Source organism: Ursus arctos, unplaced genomic scaffold, assembly GCF_023065955.2.
Source record: "Ursus arctos isolate Adak ecotype North America unplaced genomic scaffold, UrsArc2.0 scaffold_3, whole genome shotgun sequence".
Lineage (NCBI taxonomy): Eukaryota > Metazoa > Chordata > Mammalia > Carnivora > Ursidae > Ursus > Ursus arctos.
In genome coordinates, this window is record NW_026622985.1 from 67139933 (window position 1) to 67164367 (window position 24435).

At 37.9% G+C, this 24435-nt stretch overlaps 1 protein-coding gene across 1 annotated transcript; it reads right to left on the minus strand.

Moving 5' to 3' along the window:
• Window positions 1–13748: 13748 nt before the first annotated feature.
• SMIM30 (small integral membrane protein 30) lies at window positions 13749–15625 on the minus strand. The gene is made up of 3 exons (XM_026509624.4): window positions 15546–15625; window positions 15087–15182; window positions 13749–14633 (listed from the first exon to the last, which is right to left on the minus strand). Exon 3 carries the CDS (start codon window positions 14586–14588, stop codon window positions 14409–14411), a length of 180 nt encoding a protein of 59 aa, XP_026365409.1. The 5' UTR covers window positions 14589–14633; window positions 15087–15182; window positions 15546–15625; the 3' UTR covers window positions 13749–14408.
• Between the last annotated feature and the right edge of the window lie 8810 nt (window positions 15626–24435).

Below are 24435 nucleotides of genomic sequence, written 5' to 3' on the forward strand. Positions count from 1 at the left end.
ATCCTTCTTTTAGTGTAATAAAGAAATAAGTTTAGAGATACGGATAATTAATAGTTACATGGTCCTTTAATGTGACAGTTGTTCTTTGCATTCATTAAACTTATTTGATTTTCATAAAACCTCATAAGGTAGGTTGCATGATTCATTTTACTGATGAAAAAACTTGGGGCACAGAGAGATCTAATTAACTCACCCAGTGTCAATGGAAAAGCTGGGATTTGTGCTTAAGTGACTTACCTCAAGAAGCAGTAAAATCAGAAACTCGATTTAGATTTTTTTTGCCTCTAGGTCTAACGCCCTCTCAGGATATTGCAGTGCCTTTAGAGTCTAAACCAGGCTTTGCATAGATATTTAACATGAGCCACATATGTAATTTAAAATTTTCCAGTAGCCAAAATACAAAAGTAAAAGAAACAAGTAAAACTAATTTTAATAAAAATATTTTGTTTGAACCAACATATCCAAATAATATCCAAAATGTAAGTCAACATATAATCAATACAAAAGTATTAAGAAGACATTTTGCATATTTTTTCTCACTAGGTCTTCAAAATCCTGCGTGTATTTTGCAATACTTACAGGCATCTCATTTCAGACTAGCCACATGTTCAGTGCTCAAACCAGGTCCGAGCCATTGGGCCTAAAGCCTTTCTGTAGAGATAAGAATAAGTCTGGAGAGGTGAATTCTCATACTCAGAGTTAATCAGGTGCACAAATGTCAGACTGGTGAGCAGACTTGAAGAGAAAAACGAATCGCCAAGGCTTGAAGCCTGGATGAAGTCTGCGCTGCCTTGTGTGTGAAACGTGGCTCTGCGGCAGCACTCCCCCCTCCCGCCCCGCACGGTTTGCTCAGCAGCTGCTTTCTAGACCCCAATCACAGAACCCACTTACTGCAGTTCACCTCGTGCACCTTGACGGCCAAACCAGCCGGTTTCACGCTCCAGGGCAACACTTGTTAAATGCTATTTGTTTATTTATTTACTGTTGCAAAGGGGCATGCAACAGAAAGAAAAAGCCAAAAAGATCAAATCTCTATGGACATGGGGCTCCGAAACTCCCTCTTTCTGTACGCAGATGAAGTACAGGTGGGCTGGAAAGCATATCATAATGATGTGCTTCAGTTTGGGAAGAAGGCTGGGCTCCTAAGGACTTTGGAAAGTGTGGTCTTTGGGATGTTCCCCTACTTTATCACATGCTGTGGACTCACAGAGGCTTACTACGTTATCTTGCTGACTGTTGAGAAACTCACAATAATTCCTGTATTTTTACCCTAAATTCATTCAAATTCTTCAGGTTACCAGAGCCAGAATTGATCTAAAGATGCATAGAAGTAGAAGCCTAAACGAGGAATTTCTCTCATCCTATCTTAATAATTACATTACCAGATTCCATAGGATCTGAATTTTAGAGTCGACGATCTTGAAAAGTCACCTAACAGTGGTTTTCAAACTTACTTTTCTTAAAGTGTTGCGGAAAAATAAGAATCAGACCAGCGAGAGACCAAGTGACACTCGGAGAAGTAGGAGAACTCGGATTTATTTTACGCCAGTGGACCCAGATGAGCTCCTGCTCCAAATTCTGGGCCCCGCAACAGGGTTACAGGGCTTTTATAGGGGACTGCAGGCAGTCAGGCTCCAAGGGCTATGCTGACTGCTGGGAGGTGGGTTTGAACTGGGGGAAGTAGGGGCTGCTTTAGGCGGGAACAGTAGGGCAGGGAGTCTGTGGCAGGAAGCCTATTTACAGAAGCAGAAACGGCTGTTATCTCTTGCTCCCAGTTGGGCTTCTGGTTATCTCTAGCTTATTGTTAGTAATGTTCCATCTTCTGGGGCCTCCCGGCCTGGGCCTGCTCTGGGCAGTTTCCCTCTTCAAAGGGAATGTTACAAGTTTTTTTTTCAGATGAGATCATACTTGAAAGTCACATATGAAACAGATAATGGTGGAGCTACTGTGGGAAAAGTGGGCCTGGGGGCTGGAGCCACACTCTACTGGTCTTTTATTGTTTGATTTGGCAGCTGCCAAGGCAGCTCTGTGGAGCCTAGGGGTCTAATTAACGTAGGTGAAAAGCCCTGATTTAGTTCATACCCCACTCCCATTTTTTTCTCCTTGACAGGCTGATGAAAGCCAGAGACTTACAATTCTAAAATATTTGAATTTATGAAAAATGAGTCCAGGCATGAGTACTAGAGTGACAGAACAGTCAATAGAAAGAACTGTGATGAGAAAAAAACCAAGGTAAGTCAACATTATTGCCTGGTTATGGGAATAGAACAAATTCAAGCTTGGCTGGCACACACACACATACACTCACAGATGCATGCACACACACACACATACACACACACAAAGAGAAATCAGACAAGGCATTCAGTTTTGACAGGAAGATAAGTTTAATTTTAGCAAATGAACATGAGGTGACAGCCATTCACATGGCATCATTTATAAGTGCTAGTCGGTCTTGAATTGGAATGTGAAAAGTCAGGGCCAGCCATATGGGAGTTGTCTGCTGATAATGGAAGCCCTGGGGCCACACTGATGGAGGATGGAGTGGGAACAGAGGGATTCTCTAAAAAAGGGTATGAGGAGAAGGTCAACATCTGAGACTTGAAGAATGAATGAACATTAAGGCATCAGAAGAGCAAGAGAAACCGGTTAAGATGGGAAAGGAACAGCAAAGAGGTAGGAGGAAAACAATCCAACTATCCTCAGCCCCTCCCCCATGGTGCTCCCTTAACAAAACAATAAGCCTCTCTTCCTAAATAAAACCAATGCAGTAGGCTCCTAATTGGATCAAGTATGCATCTTTCTTTTCTTGCTTTTGTTAAAAATAAAAACATAAATGAAAATTCATTTTATCCAAACAATTCTCAATTGTAGTAGAAGGTCTTTAAAATAACTATGGATTTCCTTAAATAGAATAATTTCTTTCCTCCCTTTCTTCCTTTCTGCCTTCTTTTATTTATTTTTATTTTTATTTTTTAAAAGATTTTATTTATTTATTTGAGAGAGAGAGAGCAGGGATGAGGGAGAGGGTGAGCAGGAGGAGGGGTAGAGGGAGAGGGAGAGAGAGAGAGAATTTAAGCAGACTCTGGCGGAGCCCAGAACCCCACATGGGATTCGATGTCACGATCCTAAGATCATGACCTGAGCTGAAACCAAAAGTCAGATGCCCAACTGACTGCACCACCCAGGTGTCCCCTTCTATTTTTGGAGTCCTGTCATTTGAGTACAATGAGTTGTAGGCTCTCTTATCAAGCCCAAGTTGTGAGGGGAACCTCTTCTTTGAAGTAGGAGGGCTGCCACTCACTTAAAAAAACCACTATAGCAACCATTTTATGCCAATATTATATAGAAAAATAAAATATACAAACAAATTTGCAACAGCCATCATAGTATAAAATCATGCAGTGCTCTTCCCTTGCTTTGATTTTATATTTTTATGGTAATGCTACTAATTTGAATTATATTTAGATTCTATTTGGTTTTTCTCAGGCTACCAAAGTAAATTATATTTTTTCCTATCAATCCTTTATTTTGTCATTTAAACCATTTGGGTTATTTTGTGGATAGAGTCCTTAAGTCAACCTACAAATATGTATTGAGTGCTTATTGTGTTATAAGCTTCATCTTGGGTATTTAAGAATAACGCAAAATAAAAAGACAAGTTTTCTACTTTTAAGACTGCTGCCATTAGGTTGACACAATTAATTTAATGGACTGTAAGGCAAAATTAAACATTGCTGTTGTTTTTTTAAGACTTATTTATTTATTTTAGAGAGAGAGAGCATAAGTGGGAGGGGCAGAGGGAGAGGGAGAGAGAATCCCAAGCAGACTCCACACTGAGCGCAGAGTCTGGCCTGGGGCTGGATCCCACCATACTGAGATCACGGCCTGAGCCGAAACCAAGTTGGATGCCCAACCAACTGCGCTACCCAGGTGCCCCCCAAATTAAACATTGTTGTAAGCAGGGCCAAACCCCAGTCACACAGTTTAACTGTCTATGTATTGGGGGTTACTGATCACCCTTGTCCTCTCCCCAGGAAATTTTATCCATCATCATCTACCTACTCCCAAACTCAAAAGTCTAATCCCCATTTGGAGTTCCATTTGGAGGTTCTCATTTTTAGTTTAAGGTGCAGACTCCAAGTCATATTAACATTCAATAGAAGAAGCCTTCAAGACCTAGAAGAGATACCATTATCAGTAGAATTGCGGATATCACAAAAATACTAAAGAGTGTATAGCACATAGGCATTTTGGTTTTTGGGTGTTTCCTGCTGGCTTTCCTTAAATCATGTCATCTATCAAGGACCTACTCTGTCTTTTTTCAAGGCTGGCTCTACTTCTGGGTAACCTGTTTGCCCAGGCCTTACTTTACCTTGCTCATCCTTCATCAAAGAGGAATTCTTGTTCGAAGTGCCTGTCAGTGGAATAGATGTGTTAGGTAGACCATAGTTCTATTCATTTGTATTTTCCTTTACAGATTGAGAAAATGAGACCCAGGTTAACTTGTAAGTGATTTGCCCAGTGCCCCATAACCTGTTTGCTATGTAGCCAGAACTAGGATCCTTATCTCTTTGACTTCTTGTTCAGTATTCTTTTCACTATATCACACAGCCTTTCTGAGCTGTGTTTTCATAAACTTCTGTCATGTAGCAATAGCACTGAGGAAAGAAACACTTCACTATGTGGTTTGGTGCTTATTATTTTAACATTGATTAAATTAATATTTCTTGATAGCTATCATTATTATTGACCACTAATAATAATAATAAATGCAGGGATCATTAGACAAGTAATCCTTACTTTCAATTATGAAAACCATAAGAATAATTTTGAAAATGAATATTCAAGAACATATGATGATTTTTCTTTTCACATTTATAGACTGCTTGTCATCAAAGTGCAGAGTGACTCTGGGCCTTTTCTCTAGTGAGAGATTTGTCATCTTTCCCTGGATAGAAACCTTCCTGGGTGGCTCAGTTGGTTAAGTGTTGGCCTTCAGCTCACATCATGATCCCTGGACCCCTGGATTGAGCCCTGCAAGTGAGCGGAGCCTGCATTTGTCAGGCTCCCTGCTCAGTGGGGAGCCTGCTTTTTCCTCTCCCTCTGCCTGCAGCTCCCCCTGCTTGTGCTCTCTCTCTGTGTCAAATAAATAAATAAAATCTTAAAAGAAAAGAAAAGAAAAGAAAAGAAAAGAAAAGAAACCTTCCTTTCTACAACTAAAATTCACAGTCTTTTATAATCCTAGACCCCTAGCATTTTTAGAGCAGTACTATATAGTAACCTTAATTGTCCTTCAGTTTGGAAAACATGGCTTCTTTAGAGGAACAGGATGACAGACACTTTAAAAATGTATTTGTGTACATATCTGTGTCTGCTGAATTATGATCTAAAAATTAATATTTGAAAATTAATTTCTGGGTTGGAACCATAGGTTCAAAGGATAGGTAAGAATGACTTATTTTGCTTATCACAGTATAGTGTTATCAATAATGGTAAGGTGTTGGAAACCATTGATAGGTCCAACATTATTAAATGGATAGATTTTGAATAAGTGATGGCAAGTCTATGGGATGGAATGTTATTTGGTTGTTAAAATATCCATGAAATACTTAAATGTTAAACAAAAAACTGGAAAACAAAATGGTATGTATGCCCTATTCTAGGTTTGTTAAATGTATGCATGTGGAAGATGACATGCAAAAGTGAAAAGTAGTTTTACTGAGGGCAGGTAAGGTATGGGTCATTTTGTTATTATGCTATCTCATTATTCAATGTTATTTCATAATTTCTTTAGTCAAAAAATAGTACATTACATAGTGGAATAACCAGGTATTTTGACTTATAAGTTGCAGAAAAAAACTTTTTTGTTACTTTGAAGTCACTTGTCAATTCATTTATTAAACTGTGTAACCACTTCTCCAAGTAATTTGACTTCTCCAAGCCTTAGTGTCTTCATCTGTAAAATGTGAGACCACAAGCTCTCATACAATTTGAGAATTAGTTCACCAAGTGGTTGTTCTTTCTATTTCTGGCCATGTTACCTTATTCACACACAGGCCTCAGCTCTGATTTACTTCTGGTTCATTTCCAAAACCAAAAGTTCAATGACAAAGTCTTCCCTTCATTGGGAGATTTGAAGGAGCATGTCACAGGCCAAATATGAGTACCAAATATGCTTTGAATAATGGCAGCATCAATAAAATTAAGTCTACATTTTCCTAAGATAATTATTTTATAGAGGCCCAAATATTTGGATGAACAAGTAGATATGAAAAAAATGACTTTTATTGCTTCTTTGTACTTCAGTCATACCTGGGTACTGAACTGATTTACTCTTAGAGGTGGAAAGTCATAGCACTTGAGTGAAAGATCCAGAAGGACAGCAGGGTGGAATTATGGAGAGGCTCCATGATAGTCCATTCACCATGACTAAGGATGAGAAATGGAATCCTATTTGGGGCTCTTTATTTGACAGTTATCTTTGGAAATGTAGAAGGAATGGTGGCTCCAGGTATCTTTTTGCCTCTTCTTAATTTTTTTTCTGATAAAGCTTTCTCACCTGAATGAAATGTAGGCTTTGACATCACCTGTCATCTAATACCACCCGTCACCTGACATCACCTGTAGCATCATCTAAGAACTACAATATGTTGGCTGTCTTGTGATTGCTTCACAGTGGATATTTTTCAATGGATGACATTTAGAGTAAATATGAATTGCCAACTGCTTTCCGAAAGATAGAGTTCACACATTTGTGTGTAAAGGAAAACTCTCAACCTGTAATGTTATTAAAAAGCAATAATATTAGCTTCAGTATTTTATCTCTGTCAGCATATAGATCTGTTTATTCAGTGCTACTATTTTAATCTGTTCTTTAGGAGTTTTTAGGAACGAAATTCAATACACAAATAAATAAGTATCCACTGAAACATCTAAGAGCACGGACAGGGTGTGTGAGTACTTACACTATTAAAAAGACACAATCTTGATTTTAAGATTAAGATATAGGTGATGAGTAAAGGTGGATGGAAGGGAAAGGGTAGTGGAGGAGGTGGTGTAAAAGGGATAGTAAGTATCTAAATAACCATAAAACAGGCTTCATGAAATACACTAATATAGGTATAAACAATGCGCTGTGGATTCTGCAAGATGGATATTATTAACTTCTTTTGGGAAAGTCTTCTTGGAGGTGATGACATTTACAAAGCAAATGAAAGATGAGCAAAGACATATGGCAAAGCATTTGATTTTGGTAATTCAGTGAGTTTGGTGTTGCTGGAATACAGTATGAGTAAGAGAAAGAGAAGGAGATGAAGGAGAAGATCATCCCGTGTTTCAAAATGGTGGATCATTTCTAAACAACAAAGCATTAAATATGCGTATCCAATGCAAGTTTTTATAAATAGTGTATGTAATTACTCAAATCAGCTAACTAGATTTTGTGTTAATGCTTATTAAAATCATGTTCCATAATTATTTAGATGTCCAAGAAAATGGTAAAATCTTGCATTGTATCTCAGACCTATCCATGTAAAATCTGAAATGTTGGTAAAGCTGTACTGAAGACGGTAAGGGCACGTACAGGCTCAGTGAGAGAATGCTAGGATCCACTGTGTATCCTGGGCTGGGGCATTCCTTTGCTATGTTAACTTTGTATCACATATTCATTCTATAAAAGATTGAGCAAGCAGTAATTTCTATATGCCAGGCATTGTGCTTAGAAGCCTGAGATGGGGTTGGGTTTGGTTGCGACAAAAATAAGCAAACAGAGTGATATGTGCCTGATAGATGTAAGAAATGCTATGCCGGAACACAGTAGAATATGCATTTCAGACAGGAAAGGTCAGGGAAGACATTCTAAAGAAGTGTTGTTCAAGCCTAGGAAGGTGAACTTGAGAAAACTACTGGCAGAGGAAGGAACATGTAGATCTAGAAAGCAGGAGAAGTAGGGAAAATGAGGGGGGGGGGATGAACACATATGGAGCTTTCTAGGAAGTGAAAAACAATATGCCTGAAAACTAGAGTGTAAGGTAGGTTGAGGGTCACAGACAGAGATTAGACCGGAGAAATAGAGGTCCTGGTTGTTCTGTTGAGAAAGGATCACAGAGGGTTAAGATGGGAGGTCAGAACACCAGCTAGAGTGCTGCTGTGGATCTCATCCACATCATGATTGTGGTCTGAACTTGGGTAGGAGCCATGACGATAGAGAGAAGTGGGTGAATCCTAGGCACGACTTGGAGATGGATTCTGTAAGAACTGGGCATGGCCCAGAGGTGGTATGAGGGAGAGGAAGGTGCTATGCATGCCCTCAACTGTCTTGGCCACCGGGAAGATGGTGCCTGTGGCTGAGTCCCATTGTTAGCACCAGAAAAGACTGAGCTCACAAAACTGCAAGGTTGCTTCTTTCTGGATACCACCAGGCCGACATCAATTAGCGTGTGGGCTGTTTGCTGTGAGTGGGAGTGGCAGGGCTACAGTTTGTTTTTATTCTTCCTTCTTGAGACAATCCCTAATCATGCTCGTTCAGTGCAGAAAATGAGCTGCCCCCGCTTCACTCAACTGAAATCCAAAAATGTACCAAATGACTAGACTACGGTTTTCAGTGAGGAATTCGAAGAGGAAATCAGCTCTTCAGGTTGCCGAATGAAAATGGGTAATTACAATATTTTTAACACATTAGACTTTATTAGTTTTGAAATTAGTAAAACTCCTTTTATGGAACTACAAAATTGTATCACTAGGAAACCTTTCAGAGATTACTGAAGAAATTGTGTAGGTTAAATTATTGGCTCAAGGACAATTGCCTGGTAGTTATTTTTTTCTCTCTAAATTGCACTGATGATGTCTTAAAAAATGTTGATTAAACAAGTGAAAGTGGGCATATGTCATCACAGGACCCGTAAAATTGTTTTATGTTGCTATTGAAATGCTCTGGTAATTTTTGTGGTAAAATGATAGGGTTGTTCTGACAAACCATCTTCAATAGAATATGGTATACTTTCTGTTCTTGGTGATCATGCCTGCTTTTAAATTCTTTTGTTAAGTGATTTATGCACATTTATCCAGAGCATAATTATCTTGATTAATATTGAGGAATATATTTATAATCCCAGTGTTTAACAAAGTGCTACATGACTAGCCCTTTAAAAATAATTAACCCTCTTGTATATAAAATTTCATAATTTCATTTCAGATTATCAAGTGCCAACTAATATTTTCAAAATTTTAATCACCCATATATAATGGACTCAGTGAAAATATGTGAGAGGGTATCACAGCTCTGATACTACAAGTCAATGGAAAATCAAACCACATTTTAGTATTTTGCAGCTATCACATTTTTCTGGTCTTCTGCCTTTTGCATTTAGTTGTTAGATGTCTATTATTTAATCACATAAATGATTCAGAAAAATGAAGTTATTAAAAATTAGAAAAAATTTTAACATGCTATTCTATACACGTATTTATTGATTTAGACCTGTTCTCACCTAAGAATAAAAATTCTGTCTGCGATCAGTAAGGCTTAATAAGGGCTCCCTCTCCACTCCCTACCACAGGAAACACTGAACAAATTTTATGTTGCTTATATCTTGATGACTTCTAAGGAGATGAGAATTGTCAGAGCACTTTTCCTAGTGGAATATAGACCCGATCTGCTATTTTCCTGAACAAGCAGAACCAAATTCCTTGTATCTCCTTAAATGACGAAGCAGTTACCGCTAAGCTTTTGTGTCAATTAGTAAAGACCTGTGGTCAACATATTGGGAATTACTCAAACAGAATCAATTCTTTTCTTTCTTTCCCTTGAAAATTTGGGGAAGCTTTAGGGAAGCCAAATTTTCTTTTATTCACAGATGTCTTTGAGTTTCATCAGTTTGTAATCCTACAATGGTAGAAGAAAAATGATAAAACAAATACTCAGGGAAAATGTCAAAATTAAAATATAGTATCTGTTTAATATGGGATTTATGTAATATATAAATACAAAATTGATGCTTATCAAGTCGTTATTTCCCCCATGTCTAGAAAATGTCTCCAAATACTAGTAATAATGACCTTAAGCATGCCAAGCTTTTTGCCATTATTTCATGTATTCCTCATCTATCTATGAGGATAGGGAGACAGAAATTAAAAAGAAATGACTTGCCCAAGATCAAATTTTAAGTGGTGAAGCCTGGTTATGTCTGTTGGATTTCAGAGGTTAGGCTCTTCACCCCTATTGTGATACCACAAAGAAGAGTGTTTGAGTCTCTGGGAGGGAGATGGTTTGTATGCAGAGAATTCTTCTTCCTTCATTATGTGCTTCACGCTGTATAGCTACATCATTGTTCCTATATCCAAAGTTGGGAATGGCATCTGACAAGCTTCTGCAGAGCTTAGAAAGCCTAAGAGGGCAAAGGTGCATGTGACGTTTAGCTTTCGAGATTTCCTGAGCCTACCTTGTTCCTTCACAGTTGGTACATTTGGTTTCACATCAGTTTTTCAAGACGCTGTCCTTACGTTCTTGTTGCTGACAAAATATGAATACAGTGCACTTTTTTCAATCTTCATCTGCACTCCTGCATTCTTCATTGTTAGTCATATTCCCTAACTGAGCTTACTGAGTAAAGACAGAAATAAATAATATGATGGATGGGTGAAGAGGGGAGGACAGATGTGGATCACAAGACAAAGGTCTGTTAAGTGAAATACCTTGAATCAATCCTTTACCTGGCATTTTTTTCTCTAGAAAATTCACTCTTTAAATATGCACTGAAGAGACTTCTGCTTCCAAGAAGATGGGAGTAGACATCCTTTTTCCTTTTTTTTTCACTAAATACAGCTAAAAACCCTCGACATTATGTATAAAACAAACATAAGACTCTGAAAGGAAGGGCACCTAGGTGGCTTAGTCAGTTGGGTGACCGACTCTTGGTTTCAGCTCAAGTCATGATCTGTAAAAAAAAAAAAAAGAATATTCTGAAAGGTGGAAAGGAGGCAGGATCAGCTAAGATCCTCAGGACCAGAAGACAGACACAGTAGTGAATTCTCTGTATTTTCTTTTTCCTCAGAGATCTCTGACTAGGTACTAGGTATTCTGAAGCTGGCAACCCAGAAATGCCAATGACCATGGGCAGAAAGTCTGGACCCCCACCTTTGGGGTCACTGGAAGGCATGTGGGGAACAGTAATGAGGTGTCCCTAGACATCTACCTCTATCTGGCACTAAGGAGGCAACGACCTCCCTTGCCCTGAAGCAGCATTGTCAGAAAAGTCCTCCTTAAATACAACTTTCTAAGATGAGCCAGTCTTTTTAATATGATACCTAAAATGTCCAGGTTGTTAATAGAAAATCATTCCAAGGAAGATCTCAATTTGAATGAGACAAGACAATCAACAGATGCCAATACCAAAACGACCCAGATGTTAGAATTAAGACAAGGATTTTGAAGCAGCCATCATAAAAGTTCAATGAACAATTACAAACATGTTTGACAAGTGAAAAAATAGCAAATCTCAGCAAAGAAATAGAAGCTGCAAAGAAAATCAAATGGAAAATTTAAAACTAAAAAATACATGGGCACAATCAGTGAACTTGATGATGGAACACTAGAAATTACCCAGCCTGAACAACAGAGAAAAAAGACTGAAAAGAAAAGCCTTAGGGACAAGTGAGACTGCAACAGAAGATCCAACAACTGGGTCACTGGAGTCACAAAAAGAAAGGAGAAAGTGGATGCGGCTGAAAGAATATTTGAAAAAATAATGGATGAAAATTAACTAAATTTGGGAACAAACATAAACCTATAGGTTTAAGAAGCTGAGCAATCTCAAACAGGACCCGAACATATTCATACCAAGACACATCATAGTCAGCCTTCTCCTAAAAACTAAGAACAGAGAAGAAAATCTTGAAAGTAGTCACAAAGAAGCAATGCAGGAAATGCACGGATTTGGGGCGTTAGAGTAATGGGTGGGTTACCAGTACTTCTTGTTGATTTCAACTATTAGTCTTTTGCCTTTGTAACTGAACTTAACTGAGCTAACATGCACAGAGCATTTACTAGACATCTATAAATTATGCTGGCACTTGAGGGACATGTGTCAATCTTATTCCTCCTATAACTGCTCCACAGCAGATGTTATGCATCAGAGCAAATCAAGAAATTCCAGAATTTGAAAGAATCTTAAAAAAAAAAAAAAAAGACAAGCACAGAAATTTTTGATTTGGGATTTCTTGATGGGCTTCAGCTCTGTGAGCTACTTGATATTAATCTAAAAATGCCAGCATATATGTGCATTTTTCCAGGGAAAGGACCGTAGTTTTCATCGGATTCTCAAAGGAGCTGGTGGCCCTAAAAAGGCTAAGGGCCACTGTTAAGTTTCTGTTCTTTTTAGGCTAAACCATGTAATCCAACCTAGGTAAAAAAGAACCTAAAAATAGAGAAGGTATTCCTCATCCTATCTGTCAAAATTCCTGAATGCTACCTCATGATAATTCTCTACTTTTAAGGGAAAAATAAGAAAATGATAGTTTTCTAATTTCTTCTAGGCACTTCTGGAAATACATCGTTCATTATAGAATGTTTGCCTGTAGTCTTATTTCGATCATTTTAAAAATAGTACCTGGAGGTGACTAAATGACTAATGCGCTGTGATTTAAAATGTACTTTAAGTTTGATTTCTCCCAATACTAATGAAAAAGTTCAGATGTATAAGGAAGAAGCAGCAGCCTCTTTACGCCATTATCCAACCTGCTGGTTTATGAACTAAGACAAACTGTTCTACAATCTGCATTCCTTTTTCCATCTTTCAAAAAAAAGGGCATGTAAAATTAAGTTCTATTAATTACACAATGTGTAACCACCAATTTATCTGAACAAAAAACGTTAGTGCAGTCTCTTGTGAAAAAATAAAATAGCTATGACAAAAATAGATTTATTCGGTTTCTGTCTGTAGAGCATGGCTGTCCCTCACTTCTGGTACTCTTTACCCAACCCTTTCATGCAAGCCAGGTGAGCTCGCACTATCAACAGGGTTTTAGGTTGCTACTGCCTGTTCTCTAATCAACATTAAGACTCCCAATGTCACCTGGAGAGCTAGAGATTGGATAATGCATTATTTCAGTAAAACACTTGATTACCTGTTTCCAGTAGGACCCTCATGTAGTTTGATTTACTCAAGACTATTCTCTGCTGGCTTATTATCTACAGAATCAAAAGAATCATGAGGGCCTTTTGTTAAACATAGAATTCCAGGCCCCAACCTAAAATTACCACAATGCAACTAGGAGAAAGATTTGGGAATCTGAAAGTTTTTTCAAGTCCTTCCGGTGATTCCTGAGTTCAAACGGTGAAAAACAGTCTTTACTTAAACTTGAATATGCACACAAATTACCCTGGGCTCCTGAAGCAAACGCAGATTCTGATCCAATTGGTCTGGACCGGGTCTGAGATTTTGCATTTCTAACAAGTCCTCAGATGATATTACCAGTTTGAGGACACTTCAGTAGTTAGGTCAGATAGGGTATGTTTCATCTCGTTAGTGTGTAAATTTGTATAGGTCATTACCTTTTCCTTCTGTATCTGTGGATTCTCTACCAGGGACTTCTACCTTGATACTGCCCATTTCCCACGTATCACTAATAGTGTTTCTATAAGTTAGTGTGATCACTTAAGGTAAGGAATTCTGCCACTTAGCTGACAAAAAAGTCCATACAAAGATAAAAACAACTTGAAGTAAACAGAAATGAACATCACACATTAACTTATAACATAATGGGTTTATATTTAATATAGTACTTCTCCTCGTGGAGATGTTACTCAGTTAATATAAAGGTTTTTTTTTTTTAAACATTAAATCTCTTCTCCATTCCAATGTCAATATAAAGTATTTTTTTACATTAAATATTGTCTCCATTTTAACATTAGATACACTGAATACATTTTTCTTACATCCGCCCAGAGAAATAAAAAATTTAATTTCTGACTGACTGCATTCGCTATCTAAGTACAATATTAAGTTGGGAGTTAACAAAACAAAAATCTAATAGAAGTATGAAAAAAAGACTCCTCAATGAGGGAGGAACTGGCAATTTCCTAGGATTCTGGGCAAGGGTTTCCTTCTTCCTACTTCATGCGCTTTGAGAATTCCAAGAAACTATGAAATAATAGGTAAATTTCAGTCGTCTGACATCCTTAACCCTCTAACAAGAAATTTATAGACTGCTTTTTTCAGTGCAACATTTGTTGTGAAGAAAACTTTTCTTCCCCCATTTAACATATATTAATTTGTTCCCATTTACAGGGAGACAAGAATGTGAAAATACTATATTTCTTGGGAACTTTCAGACATTAAAGCTCAGTTTTTAACCTCAACAACACAAAGATTTTCCCGGCAAGGTCTGATGCAGAAGACCCATCAAAATCACATTTGTCCATTTCTCTTTCGTGCGTATACCCCCAAACAAGCACAAATGCCTGTAATGCTGAGAGCCACACCTAACAAGAGAGCGATTGCATCTCCAGCTTCTACTGCTTCAACAACAGGCAGCACCAAAAGCAGTGAAATGAGGACCAAGAGCAACTGTGTTGAAACTGAGGTCATGATGTCTGGATCTTCAGGAATCTGGATCTTGGGGGCTGAAGGTTTCTAGAAATCAAACATGGAAACAAAAAGGAATTATTAAAAATTCCCACCTTTTCAAACGATGGTATGAATGCATAAATAACAATCCACACACCTTTTAAATTTAAGTTTCAGACCATCTCCTCATTTTATGGTAGAAAACACATGTTAAACTTATAAAAGGTATTTAAAGATGGCCATTTGAGGCTAATCTCCCCTTTTCATGATAATTCCTTGACTCCAGCTATTTTTCCGCACTCTATCATGCCAACACCCTGTGAATCAACTAAGTAAACTGAACAGAACATAATTAAGAGCAAAGAGAAAACACACAAGACACTCGGAAACTTAAAATATCTATTAAGCAAAAATTGTATTTTCTTAGGATTTCTCCCATCCAGGACATGCAGACAAATCTGGCAAAAGTCACGCAACATGTAAATCTGTGAAGTTGTGGGGGAAATTAGTAAAACTTACCAAACAAAAGGATTTACGTATAATTCTATTTGATTCGAAGTAGTCCCTTCCCGGAGTTCCGGATCCCTGAGGCTAAGAGATTCCACGTGACAGAACCTATTATCAAAAGAGGGTAGGATTTAAGAATTACTCACCATTACCATCATCAGCATTATTATTATTAAGAGGACAGCCAGAGTCAGTGCAGGGCGAAGAGGTCGTACGGAAGAGAGAGGAATGGATAATAACTAGAGAAAACAGTTTCCTCAAGCAGGGGAACTAGACTTAAAGTTGGTCAGTTCGCCCGCACAGGAAAACCTAAAAATAAATCGAACCCAGAAACAATTTCGTTCCAGGACCTGCTATTAAGATTTTAAAAAGAATCCCTGCTCTGTCCCAGCAAGGTGCAAACATGACCCCTGTTTTACAAATACATTGAGACAATCTCAAGTATCCTTTGGAGACGAGTTCGTACATTACCTTCCTGGAAGCAGCCATTAAAGGAATGGCGAAGAGGGCGGGGTCTCCAAACTACACTTCCCACAATCCCCGCGGCCGACGACTCCCAGGATGCGCCGGCGCGCTACCCTGTAAGTGGCTGAGAGAGTGACGGGCACGTTGCACGAGAGACGAGGAGGAGCAAGCCTGCGGGGCTTCCTCACATGGAGCAACATTTTACCGGTAAAGTGGTTTAGTGTATTTGTACAAACGCTCTCTCAAAAATGAGGTAAAGAAATGACATCAAGTGATTTTTATCCTGTTTAAGGTTTTAAGACACACAAGTGGTTATGTCTTTTCTTCGACTGAAATGAAGACACAATAGCGGGATGCGAGCACAGCCGTCTGTTTCGGACCGTTAAACTAACGGCTTCCAGCATTTTGAAGCAGGGAATCTCCTGTCACCATCTTCCAAATGTGCCTTATGACGTTTTGTTCAGTCCTTTTAAGCAATGGGGAAAACACGTTTAATTAGACATTTTGGAAATTGTTAAAGCCATTTGTAGGGAAACACAAAGTTTAGGAAAAATGGTTTGTAGGAAGATCTCTTTCATTCGGGTTCTGGAGTTGCGAGAATCCCCATTAGCTTGGAGTGCAGTGTCTGTATGGTACACTTAGTGATTTCTTCTCAGTCATGTTTTTATAATACCCTCCCTATCTGCCCCCCGATATTTATGAAAAGATGTGAAATTATTACTTTTAAATCATAAGTGAATTATTTGCATATGTAAGGCAAACCTTTCTGAAAGGCACTCTTGAAGTCCAAGATCTGTGAAGTCCTTAAATGAAACTTTGTAGTCACTTAGTTCTCTGAACTCTCATTTACTGTTTGACAATTTATTTGGCACCCTCAGATTGTAAGTTATTAGTGATGTGGGTGGGGGATGAAGTCACTGTCCTGTCAGAATCAGTGAGTCTCTCAGAGCAGGTATGTTCAGCTCAGTGCCCATAATTAGCTTGTAATCTTGTACCTTATCTTTTTTCATGAATGTTACTAATCTCTCTAGACTGGCAGCAAAGCTTTATGTTCTTGTCTCCTAACAGGCACCCAGCAATAAAGTTGGATAATCGTAATTATTTGAATAAATACATGTGCCAACAAGATTTCATGAGACAAAGAAATGCCAAATAAACCAAACCAAGGTCTCTTGTGTATTGGATGTTTGAGGATAACCACGTAACAATATTGTTAGCATTGCTTCTCTAAACTTGATTGTTTTAACAAAGTTCTGTCTTTGCCTCATTTGCTTTGAACTTTTAGTTTCGTACCTTTTTAATCAAGTATATTTGAAATATATTACAAAATATTCTCTTGTATTTTAGTGTGAACATTTTTGGGATTTTATTTTTCCCTTTATGTTTATTTCAGTTAGCTAAAGTCAGCAGAGACTGCTTTAAAGTTAGTGTTATTACAGGCTTGTTTCTAACTTTGTCAACATTGAAGATAATGATTTGAAGTTTGAAGAGTCTGTGGATTGTAAAATGCTTTTTCTTTAGAATATTAAGATGTCAATTAGTGACCTGAATGATCTGAGATAGAGTGGCAGAAGTTTGTGCAGGAGTGTTTTGGGCCCAGGTAGTTTTAAAATAAAGTTGGTTAGCTTTCTCTAACTAGTACCCACCTCACTCAGGCAATTTAACACAGGTATTGGTATTTATGCTTTTGTGTGCCTTATCCTAATCCTAGTATCCAGGTTGTATGGTATCCTAGTTCTCAGTTTTTTCTTATTACCCTAGTGATTAAAAAAATTACCTATTCCTTTGCTTAAAACTCTTCAGTTCCAACACATTAAGGTGAAGTCCAGACTCTTTATTTAGACTCACAAAGCTCTGTATGTTCTGGCCTCTCGGCTTCTCTAATGTCAATCCATCACTCACTCATGCTTAGTCCATTCCAATCACATTCACCTGTTTGCTCTTTCTTAAACATGCAAATTTTGTTGTTTCCTATTGAATTTGCCCTTGCTGTTGTCTCTGCCAGTAATACTTTCCCCACCGACTTTTTAATGGCTATTTTCTCAAGGTTCTGCTAAAATGTCGCCTTCTTCCCTGAGCACCTCACGAAAGCTCTCTCTCCCATTACTGTTTATCCACTTTCTTGCCTTATTTTTTCTTCATAGTGCCTATCATTAACTGAAATTATATTATGTATGTATTTGTTTATATGTGTAGTAGGTGAACAAATACAATAAAGTAAAAATTCCACGAAGGGTAGGAAATATTCCTGTCTTATTCATAGGGAGTTCTTAGCTGCTGGTACAGTGTCTCGCATGATAAATACTTAAAAGGTATTTTGTGAATGAATGAATATTAGTATAAGACTACAATTTGATTAATATTTACTTACCTTTATACTGTTCATGGTAGAAACTACCTTATATGTAGGAAGTCGGCTTTTGAGCTAAAGTATGAAGATATTTGATGATCTAGACTGAGCTTACCTTGAGTCTTTTTTTTTTTTTAAAGATTTTATTTATTTATTTGACAGAGAGAGAGAGAAATAGCCAGCGAGAGAGGGGACACAGGCAGGGGGAGTGGGAGAGGAAGAAGCAGGCTCCCAGCGGAGGAGCCTGATGTGGGGCTCGATCCCAGGACTCTGGGATCATGCCCTGAGCTGAAGGCAGACGCTTAATGACTGAGCCACCCAGGCACCCCGAGTCTTCATTCAAAATTTGGTCTTACATATTTCCCCATAGTATTAACAGGAATTTATGTACATATAAGATATAGTGCATCTAAAACACGAATGCACTTTGTTCAGGAACCTGTCTATAATGGTCCCTACCTATTTCCTCTGTCCTCTTGAAGCATCAGGATTTTTGAAAACAAATGTTGATTAAGTCTACCTGGATAATGTATTTTTTCCTTAACAATACTTGAAAGGTTTCCTTTAAATACTTCTTAATGTTGGATGAACAATATTGGCATTTTTGGTGAGACAGTGCTTTGTTGTGCAGACACAATACTGTAGGATGTTTAGCATCCCTAGCCCATGCCCGCTAGATGCCAGTAGGATCTTCCAGTCATGGAGGACAACCAGCTGCCCTCACACATTGCTAAACACTCTTTGGTTGTAGATACTGTCCCTACTTGAGAAACACTCCAGATTTCATGAACAAAATGAAGGGTGTAGTTGAGAATGGAATGAAACCAAACAGCAAAGAGTTCACACACGTGTGTACATGTATATACACACACAAACATAGATACAAACACCCCAACACTGCAGTGTCTTAATGATTTAGATCCTTTTCCTTTAAATATGCTGGTTTTATGTTTTGTGTTATTTATAGATTCTTTTCTTTTTCCTGTCAGCATCTCTACCAGACAGGTTCCACTGGTCACTTTCTTAAAACAGCACTGATATGTAGATTGAAATGAGATTTCTGCTTTTATATCTGCCACTCAGCTTAGTCTTTAAGCTGCAGAGAGCTAGTGTGATATAGTATAAGGAATATTAATTTTTTCCCTTGGTGGCTTTGTGGATTTGGCTATTTATTTACTCTTTGAGGCTCAGTTTCCTTTTACAAAATATGTTGTGAGAAGATTAAATGAATGTTTCTGAGGTGACCGAAAAAGTGACCAGAGATCAATACTCCTCAATTCCCCCTTTAATTGTAATTCTATATCTCTGGTTAGTGGTTAAAAGTTAGGGTTTCTGGGTCAGACTGCTTGGTTAGAATTCTACCTCTGTTGCTTACTAGCTATATGACAATACCAAACCTTTCTAAGACTCAGATTATTTATGTATAAAATTGGGTATAGTAGTATCCGCTTGTTATGTATAGTAGGAGGATTAAATGAATTAATTTCTGGAAGTAGTAACTGGCATGTAGTAAGCTCTCATTGGATATTAACTATTTAATTTATTACACTTTGCTATTAATCAAATCCACGAAATAATGAGGTCTCTAGGATGTGGCTTCTCTCCATTGTGAATGTGCTCTTCTGCATAGTAAATAGCAAATGCTTGTGGAACCTTTGGATGCAGGCACATTTTAGGCCCCCTAGGCTTTGGGTTGAGGGCTGACTAGAAACATTCTCCTATTACTCTAATAAATCTGTGGTAGTTGTGATAAAAAACCATCCAGTTGTTGCCTTGATGGCATTTTCTATTTAACTATTTCATACCTTTTAGGGGTTATAATTATGTTTAAAACATATTCTCCACCTAGCTGGTGTTACATCACTAATTCATTATATTGGGTCCAGAAAGTTTTGAAAAAATGGTTGAGAGGGTCTAGATATGGGTGAATAGCCTCAGGAAATCATTTGGCTGGAATGATCTCTAGGATAACCTCACCAAACCCAACAAACAAGCAAACACTCTTAATTCCTTTTGAATTCTGTTTCTAATTACAATAGCTAATCTGTAACTCTGTACTGCTTTTCTCATAAATTGCAGCAAAGTGAAAGACAGTATTAGAAGCTTTGCTTAAAGGGAATTATAATAATTGAGACTCTGGACTCAGAGGAATGTATTACTTTTGATAGATTGTTATGGGATAATTAATTGCAGATCTTGTAGGACAGATAGAAATTCTTTTATATTATGGCTTAGAAATGGTACTTCATACGGTGGTTGAACATGGTATCGAGATTTTTACCTTACACTCTTGGCTTCAGTAAGGTCGACTGCCTGAAGAGGACAAATATTCTTCTTGTAACCCTTACTTAGAACTCATTTGCTCGTACTGCACAGATGAAAGCTCTCTATTTTGTCTAATAGCTCACCAAAAATCATGATTCTTTCTCTTTAAAATTTGTCTTTGACTTATAAGTCAAGGGTCATATAAATGGTTTTCAGTAGTTTATCAGGTACACTGTAATTGGAAATGTAAACCCACGGGTTACTAGTATTAAATGATGTAGAGGCAAGGATTAATTTCTGGAATTCAATAAATATAATAATCTCTTCCACTCCTTTGATTTGAACCTACTTTTTGATTTTTTACATGCCTAAAAACCATCCTAATGAATTATTATTATCTAGCTATAATTCAGACTTAGATATTTTGTCTAGGTCATAGACCAGGGCAATAACTCCCATGTTGTGTGTATGTAGTTCCTCTTCTAGAAGAGACCATAATTTCTTTAACAGTGCTAGAGAGATGGGGAGCCTCTTCTGTGCCCAGCATCTGCCAGCAGCAAGTTCTCCTTGTGAACATATTTGGAAGCCACATGAACCACAATTCTTCTGAAGCATTGCCACATTCCATTTTCTCCCTCAAGCTTTTTGAATGCTCCTTCAGGCTTCTATACAGTTCCTCTAAGCATTGATAACCCCTGTAGGCTTATCAAATCCAGAATTTAGTCTTTTAGTTCAAGAGAAGCAAAGCCTACATCCTTGACTAAAATGGAGACCACTGGTAGCCAGTAATGTTCAGAGACAAGGAACATTATTTTAGTCACTTATCTGAGCGGTGGAGGGCAAAATTTACCATCTATGGTTACCAAGAAATGGTTTTAGAGAAGAATGGAAAAGTGTTTCTGCTTATAAGGATTAGAAGTGAGTCATTGCTAGGCCCCAAATGAAGGCACTTCTGGGATCCATCAGAAGAAGCAGGATGGGCCGACATCAGGATTTTGCAGTGTGTGTGTCAGGGGATTCATAAAAATCTGGATTTTTCTCATTAGTAATTGAGCCAAGCCACGTGAGTAGAGTTATTTTTTTGGAGCTTCACAGTTAAAAAAGACCAACCCAGAGCTGGTCAGTATTTCCCATCAATAATAGGGCATTTATCACTGGGATCATTACATTAGAGCTAACCAATCATTAGGCTAACAGGATGGGGTAAGCTGTACTTTCCAGGGCTGTTTAGCTGTTGCAGAAAAAACACCTGCTGAGGCTAAACTGGTGCCAGCGTCTTATAGAGGTATACGGGCAAGCTGCGATGTCATTGTTGACAGGGTTCCAGGCACCATCTAGAGCCTATTACGGATGTGGCCCTCAGTTCCACCAGTGAACCTCTGTAATCTGTGGGAATCACTTATATACGCACGTTTGCGGTGTCCAGGGAAATAGAGGAACCCCAACAGGTACTGGCAGATTCAAATTTTACCTACACTGCTAGGCTTCCAGGAGTAGGTTAAGAATTCTTGGATGAGACAAATTTATAGTTTTGAAGAATTGTAACGTTATATAGCATTTTACTCACCATGGTAATGGACTGATTAAGAACATTGTCTTTGGAGATACCATTGGATGGCCCCAAATTTATCTTTCCACTTACTAATTCTGTGAGTTTGTACAAATTACCTAACTTCTTAAAATATTAGAATATTTTACTCCTTAAAATAATTCTTTGAAGCAGATATTATTATACTCTGTTACAGATGAGGAAACTGAGACATAGTTAAGTAATTTATCCAAGGTTATGTAACTAGTGAGTGGTAGAGTCAGGATATGGACCTAGGAAATCTGACAAAGTCTATAATATTAATCATTGCTCATGTGCTTAAAAACATTTTTTTTATATGGGCGGGGAGTGAGGGGGGAGAGAGAGTAGAGAGAGAGAAAGGGGAGTGGGGAGAGGGAGAGAGAGACTCTTAAGCATGCTCTGCGCTGGGCGTGGATCCATCTCACAATCTGAGATCATGACCTGAGCTGAAATCAAGAGTCAGACACTTAACCGACTGAGCCACCCAGGTACCCCTTAAAAATTTGTAATTAAAGAGGAAGGAGGGGAAGAATGAAGGGGGGGTAAACGGAAGGAGGAATGAACCATGAGAGACTGTGGACTCTGGGAAACAAACTGAGGGCTTCAGAGGGGAGGGGGGTGGGGGATTGGGATAGGCTGGTGATGGGTATTAAGGAGGGCACATATTGCGTGGTGCACTGGGTGTTATATGCAAATAATGAATCATGGAACATTGCATCAAAAACTGGGGATGTACTGTATGGTGACTAATATAACAAAATAAAAATTATTTAAAAAAAAGTATAGGTGATGTACAAACTTATATGCTTTTATATGGAAAATGTCCACAGGATCAAACGCCATTTTAATTTTCTTTGAAATAAGGTGCTCTAGTGTTGCTTAGGAAACCTAACCGTGATGAGTCATTGAGGAGTTGTTGGCATTTGTATACTTTTCTCTAGGCCCTAGTTTGGTGAATGAGTGAGTACCAGTATTCGCCTAATTTGTCAATGGATTTTGACTTAGTTTTAATAAATATTTAAATATTTAAATTTTTTTTTATTAAAGTATGTCTAACCCAGGCTGAGAAGTACACTTAGTGATAGGTACAGATATGACATGTCAGAGAATATAGATTGTGATGCGTTGGCAAATCTCAACTATCATAAAACCACTGAAGTCCATATAATATATAAAACTCAAAAAGAAAAAAAAGAGAGTGGAAAGAACCTTTTGAAAATCTTTGCTTGTAGATCAGAAACTTAAACTAGTCACTGTCAAAGTATAGAGAAGTTATTAATTTAGTAAATGCAGTTCATAAGGAAATATTAATTCCTCTTACAGGCCAGGTGTTCATTATGATTAAGAGCTGGTAACTATGGAAACAGCATAAACTTTATAAAATTAAAAAATACCAGATAGAAAATGCAAATAACATAGGAGAATGAATCATGCCCCAATTGGTCGTATTAGCTTGATTTCCCTTGAATCTAAAGAGTTATAAAATTTATATCTGGCAATTTTCTGAGTAAATCATTCATTTTTCAGACCCTGAATTTCTTTGGATATCTTGGCTTGTTCATTTGAAAGTGCCTTTTATCTAGAGTCAATTTATACATGATAGAATATATAGGGCTGGAATTTTATAGTAAGCAATAGCTGGAAAGTGGTGACTTTAAACTGAGCTTGGAAACTTGAACGAGTACCTGAACCTTTTATGTAGACATTTATTGTGAATTTTCAGTTGACATATTGTGGTTGGTCACTTTTATTTTTTATTTTATTTTTTATTTATTTATTTTTTAAAGATTTTATTTATTTATTCGACAGGGATAGAGGCAGCCGGCGAGAGAGGGAACACAAGCAGGGGGAGTGGGAGAGTAAGAAGCAGGCTCATAGTGGAGGAGCCTGATGTGGTGCTCTGTCCCGTAACGCCGGGATCACGCCCTGAGCCGAAGGCAGACACTTAACCACTGTGCCACCCAGGCGCCCTGGTCACTTTTAGTTTTTAAACCTATTTCTTTTGCTAAATCGTATACGTGGTCCAGGTAGAGAGCTTTATGGTATAACATCAGTTTCTGTGTCATGGAATGATTTATGTATCTACGAAATGGTGAGCTGGAGAGCAACAATAAAGTTTCTTTACTCTTGCCTATAATATTTTGATTGTTTATAAATCTATTCTCTGAGTCCATTATGCCAACAGGGTACTTTTCTGTAGATATTCTAAAAATGGTATTATTAGAATTAAAATTCTTCATAAAAAATTATCACAAAATAATCTTACTTTCTGGAAGAAAGATTTTATTCAAAGGTTGGCAGATTTTTCTCTTCCAGGGAAAATTCTTTATTTTAAAAGTAGAATAAGTTATTAAAAAAAAATGATTGCAGCTGGTTCAATTGAGGAAAAAGTCCATACAATGCTATTCACAGTTTCATTTGATTGTGATATGGACCTGTTTTCATGCATTTTAAGCTCTTATTTCTCAGGGGAGTCAAAATAAGTAGCTGACCTCAATCTGACAGTCATGGTGAAGCCCTGCTTTTGTGAGTATGCCTATCAACACTAGGATGTATGAAAGAGAATGTAGTGTGCTGTATAAGAGCAGGGACATAATCCTTTTATCTGCTGTGCTTTAGTAGGACCCTTGGTAAGAATATTTTACCTACCTTTGGTCACCAGGCTTTAAAAGGGATCTAGACAGGCAGCAGAGAGCCCAGGGATGAGTGGC